At 18.6% G+C, this 10,492-nt stretch overlaps 2 protein-coding genes across 9 annotated transcripts in view; both read left to right on the forward strand.

Moving 5' to 3' along the window:
• The window catches only part of LOC107998365 (uncharacterized), a 66,845-nt gene extending 63,356 nt beyond the window's left edge, over nucleotides 1–3,489 (forward strand). For 2 of the 7 annotated variants that reach the window (XM_062083103.1, XM_062083104.1), the window contains 8 exons: nucleotides 959–1,125; nucleotides 1,258–1,502; nucleotides 1,617–1,843; nucleotides 1,915–2,178; nucleotides 2,245–2,436; nucleotides 2,554–2,795; nucleotides 2,871–3,170; nucleotides 3,268–3,489. In XM_062083103.1, coding sequence (XP_061939087.1) covers nucleotides 1,043–1,125; nucleotides 1,258–1,502; nucleotides 1,617–1,843; nucleotides 1,915–2,178; nucleotides 2,245–2,436; nucleotides 2,554–2,795; nucleotides 2,871–3,170; nucleotides 3,268–3,388 — 1,674 coding nt within the window. In that variant the 5' untranslated portion in view covers nucleotides 959–1,042 and the 3' untranslated portion in view covers nucleotides 3,389–3,489. Of the gene's footprint in view, nucleotides 1–18; nucleotides 850–958; nucleotides 1,126–1,257; nucleotides 1,503–1,616; nucleotides 1,844–1,914; nucleotides 2,179–2,244; nucleotides 2,437–2,553; nucleotides 2,796–2,870; nucleotides 3,171–3,267 lie in introns of those variants that run through there. The other 5 variants (XM_062083106.1, XM_062083108.1, XM_062083105.1 and 2 more) reach the window with 4 other exon arrangements.
• A 361-nt stretch (nucleotides 3,490–3,850) lies between these two features.
• LOC107998346 (ATP-dependent DNA helicase Q5) lies at nucleotides 3,851–8,621 on the forward strand. Of its 2 annotated transcripts, XM_028666997.2 has the most exons (13): nucleotides 3,854–4,220; nucleotides 4,342–4,466; nucleotides 4,630–4,794; nucleotides 4,922–5,098; nucleotides 5,162–5,341; nucleotides 5,429–5,534; nucleotides 5,599–5,710; nucleotides 5,784–6,011; nucleotides 6,078–6,269; nucleotides 6,355–6,484; nucleotides 6,563–6,835; nucleotides 6,977–8,162; nucleotides 8,237–8,621. In XM_028666997.2, the coding sequence occupies exons 1-13, from the start codon at nucleotides 4,091–4,093 to the stop codon at nucleotides 8,281–8,283; spliced, it is 3,051 nt and encodes a 1,016-aa protein (XP_028522798.1). In that variant the 5' UTR covers nucleotides 3,854–4,090; the 3' UTR covers nucleotides 8,284–8,621. The 2 variants fall into 2 exon arrangements, with proteins under 2 accessions (XP_061939078.1, XP_028522798.1); XM_062083094.1 differs by lacking the exon at nucleotides 4,630–4,794 and having other exon boundaries at nucleotides 3,851–4,220.
• Nucleotides 8,622–10,492: the final 1,871 nt, after the last annotated feature.

Raw genomic sequence — 10,492 nt, forward strand, 5'->3', positions numbered from 1 at the left:
GTAAAGCAGTTTACAGATCGGCAAGATAGTATTCTGTAATATATTATTATAAATAAAAAAGTATATATTATATTAGAAATATAAAATAAACATTCAGTGTATTTTTGTGTGAAGATTAGAATCTCCTTTCTATTTTAATTCTTAACGATTCAATTTGAATAAGATTACAACGTTAGTAATAATTTCTTATAAATAAGAAATAAAACAAGAAATAAAAAAAAATATTTTACAAAATATCTTATAAACGTGATAAGCAAATATAAAGGAAATTAAATAATGAAAGAATAAAAATAAAATGAAATTTGACCATCAGTGAATATTAAAGAAATATATTTTTCGAATATTAAAAGTTGGATAAGAATTGAGAATTAGCGCCAATATTAAAAAATAGGTTAAGAATTGAAGATTTTTTGAATATTTTTTAATAAATAATGCTGATAGTTAATTCTTATCCTATTTCTAATTTTTTCTCAATATAATATATTTTAATATTTTCTGTTCTTTTTAAACGTATGACGTTGATTTTATTTTTTTCTTTTTTTCACTATTTTCTTTCCTTGTCTATACTTTACAAAATTTATGCGTTTAAGAAATAATTTTCGTATCTGATTGATTATTATCTTCTTTGTTTAATTTATTAATTAAAAATCTTAATAGTTATATATACATTTACATTCTTATATGTAGAAAGTATATATATTTTACATGTATATAAAATTTTCTTTTTATATCAATTAAATGTTTCCAAAAGATTTTATAATTAATTAACCTAAATTTTATTTGTTGTCAACAAAGTTTTTATATTTTACATTACGATGGAAACAATTAAAAATTATTTATTCTGTCAAGGTTTGTATACAGTATACAGAATACAGTTAAATAATATTTTGTTTTTTATTTTTATTGAATTTATTTTAAAAATATTTAATTTAAAATTATCTTTATTTTACATTTTCAGTTTAATGTATAAATGTGTGTATGTAGCTTCAATTAAGTTTCTTTGTTCATGAAATATTTTACTATATCTTGACCTTTTTTAATTATGGAAAAATCTAAAGATACATTTGCATGGATTTATCAATTAGAATGTCCACCAATAATATTCAATACTTCAGTACAAAAAATGTTTGTATAACTTTATGACATATGTATTTTATTTTTTTTTGTAAATATATAATTTGAATATGATATTATATAAAATTATGTTATCTAAATTATGATTATATTTCAAATATAAATTTTATATATTATTTATAGATTAAATTCAAGACTTATAGGACTTATGTGGGATGATTTATCTGATGTTATATTTAATACTAAAGAAGCCAAAATAATACGAAAAAATATTTTATTATATCATTTAAAACAAGGATCATCTAATAATGTTATTGAATGTATGAAAAATGTATTACAACTAAAATTAAATAAAAATGATTTAAAAAATCAAATATCTAAATTAGAAGAAGAATATGAGCAACAAGATTTTATAGTTAGACAAAAAGGTATGTTATTATTATATTATAAAGTATATGTTATAAATATTATAAGGTATATATTTAATAGATATTATTATTATTATTATTATTATTATTATAATATTATTATTTATATTATAGTCCAAAAGTTACAAGACATTTCATCCAAACGTTCTGAGATAAGAGCAAAAAGAGATTTACTTAAGATGAAATATGATCAAACTAAAACACAACTTAGTGATTGTAATGATATGAGAGCAGTTTGTCATTATTTAATGCCAAGTACTTGTAAAGATTTAGATCATAAAATACTAATGGAAATGTCAGATGTGGTAACAAGTCTTTGGACTGGAGCAAATAAAAGACATGTATGTATTTATTATATATTATTTAGAATAATGATAATTAAATAACTATTTTATTTACAATATACTTTTAGGTATGGGACACAATATCAAGTAATCTTAATCATATTGAAGTATCTACATTATGGCATTATTTATATCAGAAATTATCAGAAGATGTGAATATATTAATTAATTCAGAAACAATGAAATCAATGGACACAGATGAAAAAAATATAAATATTGCTATTGTTAAATTATATGGACAACACATTTCTATGGTTTCTAAACGATTATTACATAATACAAGAGCAAATCATCATGAGCAAAATGTTTTGGAATATATTGAAAAAATTGAAGTATAGCATAAATATTAGATAAATATTAAAAATAATTTAAAATATTAAATTTTATTCTGATTTTAGACAGCTTCAAATAATTCTACAGATGTAAGTGATTGGTTAGCATTAACATTAGAAGTTCATAAATTAGAAAATGAACAAAGAAATTTACAAGAAGAAATTGAAAAAATTCAAGATGATATATATGAAAACAACGTGTGTGCATTTGATCTATCACAATTAAGTGTAGAAATTCAAAATGTTGATAGTGAAATTGTATGTTGACAATTCATAATTATTATATTTTAATTATTAATATTAATATTATTCATAATTATTATATTATTAAATTTATATATACATATTTTTATATTAATTTTATATTATTTTTAGGCAGAATATATACAAAATATACGACAATCTTTAATTCTTTTAAAATGTGCACCAAGATTTCTTATGCAATCTAAAGAAAAAATAAATTTAGAGTTACAAAAAATAATAACAATGCGGGCTGATGGATATGATTCTACTATGTTAGAAAATGATTTAACTACTGAATTAGATATATTTTATGATATTTTAGATCTTAATGCTTTAAAGAAAGTTATGTTAAAAGGAGAGATTGGAATTTATAGGTAAAAAGAAATATTATATCTAAAATTATGAATTGTATATTGATTTATACAATTTGATTTATGCAAATATTTTAGGCATATGAAAAGTTGCTTCAATGAAGCCTGTGTTTCAATTACTAATTCTCAGTTTTCAAATATTAAATCATATTTTCCATTGATTCAAATACCAATATATTCTTTAATAGAATGTTACAAGAATTTAATTTCTATATATAAAAAATTCGAAGTTTTAGAAACTGAACAAAATTTAAATTTACCCATGGTAATATATAAAGAAAATAATTATAATACAATTGAACTTTTAAACTTATCAAAGATTATTAATATGAAAACAAGAACAGAAATTGATAAATTTAATGATATTTTAAATGATTGGTATGTATATATAATTTTATTAATTTTATTAATATTAGTATGTATATATATTAATTTTATAACATACAGATATTAATCTTTGTTTTATTATTAACAGGGTAAATCAACCTGTTCAAAAAGTAATGGAAATTATTGATAAAACTGTAGATAATGCTACTCTTTCAGAGTGGATTGAACGTTACGATGTATTATTATATATGTTACAAAATTCTACATAGCGTTATGTGTATATGTATATGTTATGTGTATAAATACATTCCATTTTTTTGTAAAAAATTTGTATTACATAAAACTACAATATATAATAATTTATACACGATATTATGTTTTATTACATAATCATTGTATTATATTGCAACAATAATATTATTTTATTATTAGCTAATATGTAATTATATTTAATTGGTAAATTGAATTTCATTATAAATATATAATATTATATAAATATATATATTATATGATAGATATATTTCTCGCTCTTTGCCACTCTTGAATTTTATATATAATAAATAATATATGATTAAAATTTCATTGTATTGTAAAGAAATAATTATTTATATTAATTCTCTAAATGCACATTTAATATATATAATATATTATAATATATATATATACATTAATCTTAGAATTATATATACTCTTAGAATCTTTGTTTCTTTTAGGAAATTTCGATATGATATTTTGGTAACAGTTAGGTATAAATAGTAATTCTTTATTACCCTAGTATTTGGAAGTTAGGAAATTTTATTATACAATGCCACACAATAATGAAATAAGATTTTATAATTGTATGGTTGCATTAATGAAATGAGATTTTACAATTATATAGTTTGTAGCATCGTATTAAGTAATATTTATAAAATAATTTATAAAAAGTAAAATAAAATCATTTTTTATAATGCAATAATAATAGCATTTTTATGCTGTTAAAGATTAAAGAATCTAATTTATTAAAAGATAAAATGCTATCCACTGTTTTAAAATCTGTATTTGGTTATGATGATTTTAAAAGTGATATTCAAAAGCAGGCAACTTCTGCTATTTATAAAGGTTTAATATTTATTAATATTAATATCATTTAAATATAATAAATATAAAAAATCTATTTAGTCAATTATTTTGAAAATAAATATTATTCGTTTTAAAATAAATTAATAATATATATTTTTAGGTAAACAAGATGTATTTGTATGTATGCCAACTGGATCTGGAAAATCACTTTGTTTTCAATTGCCAGCATTAATGAAAAAAGATAAAATTACAATTGTTTTTTCACCATTATTAGCTTTAATGAAGGTATGTATTTTATTATAACATATTATAACATATATTATAAATATTATAATGTTTAAAAGTAATTTAAACTAATTATAATATTAACTTATATTTTATAAGTTAACATATATTATTGTATATATTATTATTATATTATTATATATTATTATATATTTTATTATAGAATCAAATAGATTTTTTAATTAGCAAAAAAATTAATGCAAGTTCATTGAACTCAAATACATCTTCAAAAGAAAGAAATGCAATACTAAAAGATTTGACATCAAATTCTCCAAAAATCAAATTATTATATGTTACTCCTGAAATGGGAGCACAACAACATTTTCAAGTAAATTATTAATTCATAATTATAATAGAATATTTATTATATTTTTAAATATTTATATTATTTATTTACTTTATATTATTTATTATAGTTTATATATTAAATAATTATTGGAATTATTTTTCTATAGGATATAGTAATAAAATTAAAGAAAACAAAAACACTGTCTTATTTTGTTATTGATGAAGCTCATTGTTTGAGTCAATGGGGTCATGATTTTAGACCTAGTTATAGACAATTAGGGATATTTAAAAAATTATGTCCTAATATTCCAATAATTGCATTAACAGCTACTGCTGCAAAGGAGGTAAATAAATTTAACATTGTGATAAGTACTTAAAATTTAATTATATGAAATATATGTTTATAGGTAAAAGATGATATACTCCAATGTTTAAATATGAAAAATCCTGCAATATTTTCAGTTCCTGTTTTTAGACCTAATCTTTATTATGATGTATGGTTTTTAGAAATATTAGATAAGCCTTTTGAACATTTAAAAAATTTTATTATAGAAAGTCTTGGTTCTCAAGATAAATCCATTCCAAAAGTAAGTCATTACATATAATGCATTTGTTTTTGTATATAACATATATTAAATAAATTATATTAAATTAATTTTAAAAATTAATTTTAGGTTAAAAAAGGTTGTGGTATTATTTATTGTAGAAAGAAAGAAGCAACTGAAATAATTGCACATAAATTGTCTAATTCTGGTATATCTACTCTTGCATATCATGCAGGTATATGTTATTGAAAATGAAACTAATAATAATAGAAAAATGTTAAAAATAATTATTTTTGCAGGTTTGAAAAATCAAGAACGTAATGAAGTTCAAAATAAATGGACATCTGGTGAAGTACCTGTCATTGCAGCAACATGTAGCTTCGGAATGGGTGTAGATAAAGGATCTGTTAGGTAAATTAGAGTATTAAGAAAATAAATTTATAAATATTTTTTTCACTAATATGCGATATAATTTTATATATAGATTTGTAGTACATTGGACAGTTCCTCAAAATATAGCAGCATATTATCAAGAATCTGGTAGAGCTGGCAGAGATGGCAAACCAGCATTTTGTAGAATTTATTTTAGTAATGAAGAATATGCGCCTATTGCATTTCTTATTAAGCAAGAAATTACAGAAAAAAATTCAGAACTTGTAAAATTAAGATGGAAAAATTTTGAAAAAACTGTTTCTTACTGTCTTGAAGCAAAGTAAGAATTATTATATTGTTTATAAATATTTTTTTTCAACATACAAATGTTTAATGCATTCTACAGATGTAGACATGCGGTATTTTCTAAATATTTTGGAGATAGTCCACCACAATGTAAGGATAGGTGTGATGTATGTAAAGATAAAGATATTGTTCAAACAAGAATATCACAATTTGAAATGTCTCAAACTAGATCACGAATATCTAAATCTAATAATAATTTAGATAGCTTTGCTTTACCAAAGTATGATAATGAGTAAGTAATATATTAAAAAAATATTAAGATTTTATATATTTTTTACTACTATTATATTAACCTTAATTTCTTATTTATTTTTAAGATATTGTGAAAATGAATATGATGAGAAAATAATTTCAAGAGAAAAACTTTTATCTGAAAGTAAACGAGAAGCTAAAGAATTAATTGAAAAACAATTTGCTATTCGAAGAAATAATAGTAAAAACAATGAGGTAAAAAAGCTAGATTTATATATATTTTTGTTGCATTTTGTTTCTTTTCTTTTTTGTATTATATTTTTTTTTTTTCAGTTAAAAAAACAAAATCGTAAAGATGCTAAAAAATCTCATGTACGTGCAGCTGATAGTACTGATATAAAAATAAAGGGTTTAGCTGTCCAAATTCGAGAGCACTTTTATATTCAATTAAGATCAGCATTGTTGGATAATTATGAGAAGATATTTCCTGAATCTAAAGGACAGATTCAGGAAAATGATATGCATAATATAGCATATAATCTTGAATATAAAATTTTATGTAATAGTAAAATTGCAAATAAATACAAATTTGATATGTCTAAATTGGTATGTAACATTGTATTTTATATCTAATTATAGTTCAGTTACATATAGTTTGAATTTAATAAATATAGAATATTTTATTGTATAGAATATAGAATATTATATTATAAATTAATATAATTTAGTAAATTTTGATAAATATAGGTTTCTTCTGTACGGAAATGTACCAGTACTAATGAACTTCATGAATATTTACATGATTTTAACATAAACAGCAAACAGAGTATACAATCAGAATATTTTCATGAGTATAATAATAAAGAAGAAAAAAATGAAATTTCTAATTTAGAGCAGAATATAGAAGGTAAAAATATATTAAATCAACAAATAGATACAAATATTTCTTGTCCTACTTTTAAGACTGCTTTAGAACTTAGAAGAAATGAAAATAAAATTGATAATACTAAGAAATATATATTTGAAGCAAATATTTTGCAAGATGATAATAAAGTAAATATAGAAGAATTAAAACAAAATGTTAATAAAAGTCATTTCCTTTTTGATAAAAAAAATAATATTGCAAAAGATAATAATGAACAAACTGTAAAAGAAGATACGACTAATAATTTTGAAATGTTAAATGGTTTTACTTGTGCTCGAAAAATGTATGAAAAAAATGAGATATTAAAAAACCAAAATAAAAAATTACAAAAATCTTCAAAGGAACTTCCGAAAAAAAATATAAAAAATAAAAAACAATCTCCCACAAATAAATCAGTTTATGAACAAATTTTATTACAATCTGCAAAATCAAATTTCGTTACAATAGAAAATAATGAAAGTAACAATAGTATAAATTCCAAAGATCTTCAAAAATATCAAAATAAAAAGCGATTTAGAAATGTAGATTTATTTGAAAGTAATATAGATAAGGAATTAAATAAAAAAATGAAGTTTGATGAAAAAAAATCTTTTGAAATTTTAAGTAATGAGAAACAAGATAATAATACAAATGAAATTGATACAAAGAAAACTGTTCTTGATGAAAATAAAAGTAATAATGAAAAAACTGAAAATTTTAAAAATAAAAAATTATTTACAATAAAAGCTTCAGAAAAAGAAGAAATATCAAAAACGAAGAATATAATAACAGAATCTATAGAAAAAAAAACATGTTTAAATGAAAAACAAAAAAAGAAACATTTAAAACAATATAATAAAAATAAAAAATTACTAGTACCTGCAGATAAAGCTACTCAATTTAAAACTGTAGAAATTTTAAAATCATATTTAATGAAATATTATCGATCTGAACGTATTCCCGATCGAACAACATTTTCAAAAACTTGTAGAAAAATACATCATACTCTTCTTGCTCAAAAAATATTTGGTAAAGTATAATTTAAAGAAATTAAATCTTTTTATCGTTATTTAATTAATTTAAATTAATGATAAATGTTTCAGATGAAGAAGGAATACAACAATTTGTTACAAAATATATGACAAATTAATAATTTTTATTGTAATATCATTTGTATATATATTTATATAAGATTATAAATTAATTTATAAATTTTTATTTGTTATATATATTCTTTAAATACAGTTTTGTATCGTAATATTTTATTATAAATTAAATAAGAATATATAAATTAAAGTTCAAATTTCCTAATTTTAATTATTAATATTTTTTTATTATTACATTTATTCTTAGAATTTTTTATATGTGATAATATATATCATTATACATTATTATTTATATATATTCAAAATTTAACTTGTATAATTATGTTATATATTATATTATGTATATAAAAATTTCATAAAATATAAATTTTACTTTTTTATATTTTGTATATAATTTTAATTTGATTTTTTAATTTATTTATTATAATTTAAATAAAATATAAATCATTAACTATTTTTTAATTTTCAACAGGAATACAATAAATAAATTTTTATTATAAACATTATTTATTGAGCAATTCTTATAAATATAATATCATTAACATTTCATTGGCAAAAATTACAATATTTATGCAAAGAATATATTCATTATTTACATGAAATATATAAAATACGCAACTAAACAAAACAGAATTTATATATATACAACAATTTTAAAATACATTGTTTTTTCTCATTTCAAAATTAAATATAATAATATAGATTACTGTAAATATTATTATTTAAAAATATTGTTTCCTTAGTTGACTACAATTATAATTAAGTCTATAAGGCAAGATTGGAAATTAAAAAAAATATACTTGTTACTTGTTAACAAATTTTTGACACATCATTCTATATTTTTTATGAATTTCATAATTATTTTTTTCTTATTCTAAAATTATATATATTAAGGCTTTTAAATAACATATATATATAAATATATATGTTATTTAAAAGCCTTAAAAATTCATAATAATATAATATGTCATATATGTATATAAGAAAAATTTGTAATTAATATTTTATATATAATAATAATATTTACAGATAGAAAATTAATAAAAATATTCTAATATTAGAAGATAAATAACATTTATATTTTAAAAATAATTTAGTTATAATTTTAAAGTTAAATTTTCAAAATTTCTATAATAAAGTATGTAAAATTATAGTAAAATTATATAATTAAGTATGTAAAATATATAAGCAAAATTTCTATATAAAGTATATAAAAGTATATTATATTATTTATAATTTTAAAATTATAAATAAAATTATAAAATTACTACAATAACATCATAAATATATAATTTAATATATATATGAAATTATGAAATAAATAAAATTTTTAAGAAACTTGCATTATTAAATACAAATATTTAAAAGAAAATTATTTTATAATGAAATTATCTATTCTATTGAAATTCAATGACAAAATTTCATATATTTATTTATATCTATAAATATCTGTAGTAATTATATAAATTACCAGTATTAAAAAAAAAACAAATATGAACTATAATTATATTTTAATATTTTTTTATATATATTTTATATAATACTTTTAATAGTTCTTAATAGTTCTTAAAAAATAGCAACATTTACAATTAATATTTATATATACGTAAAAAAATAATTATTATTAATTAGAACTATATATTGTTATGCTATTAATAGCTATTACTTGTTATGATATTAATAAATATTTTTTAAACGTTTATAAATTAAATAAATTGTGATTTAAATTTTTATCATAAATTATTTCAATTTTAATTACAAACAGTGCAATTCAAAATTAATATTATTTATTATATTACATTTCACTGGTAACATAATTGAATATGTTAATAAAATATGAACTTTTATTTTAATATTTAGATCTATTATAAATCACTTAATTATTATACCAGTCTATAATATCAGTCTTCAATATTTAATTATTTATATAAAATAACAAACTTACATTTACATTTTGTAAATGTGTTTTACTTCCGTTCCCTTTTTTCTATAAGCGTATCGATTTTTTTTATGCATGTAATAAATTTTATACATTGTGAAATACGTTGTCAAAATATTAAAAATAAAAATTTCTATTCTTATTCTTTATAAAAAAAATTATTTATAAAGAAAGTTTTTAAATAAAAAAAATATATATATACTTATATGAAGGTAATTATTTCTGAATTAGCACTGTTTGTATTGTATGTGTATGTTTTTTTAATTAGAAAATTTAGTACAAGATGTCACTACTTACCACATTATGATTATATT

This window comes from Apis cerana, linkage group LG12, assembly GCF_029169275.1.
Source record: "Apis cerana isolate GH-2021 linkage group LG12, AcerK_1.0, whole genome shotgun sequence".
Taxonomy (NCBI): Eukaryota; Metazoa; Arthropoda; class Insecta; order Hymenoptera; family Apidae; genus Apis; species Apis cerana.

What these genes read in the sequence shown, in the direction of transcription:
- LOC107998346 (XM_028666997.2), top strand. Translation starts at nt 4,091, where the DNA reads ATGCTGTTAAAGATTAAAGAATCTAATTTATTAAAAGATAAAATGCTA. An exon ending in AAGATAAATCCATTCCAAAA is followed by an intron (nt 5,342 to 5,428) that starts GTAAGTCATTAC and finishes AATTAATTTTAG; the next exon opens with GTTAAAAAAGGTTGTGGTAT. An exon ending in GTAGATAAAGGATCTGTTAG is followed by an intron (nt 5,711 to 5,783) that starts GTAAATTAGAGT and finishes TTTTATATATAG; the next exon opens with ATTTGTAGTACATTGGACAG.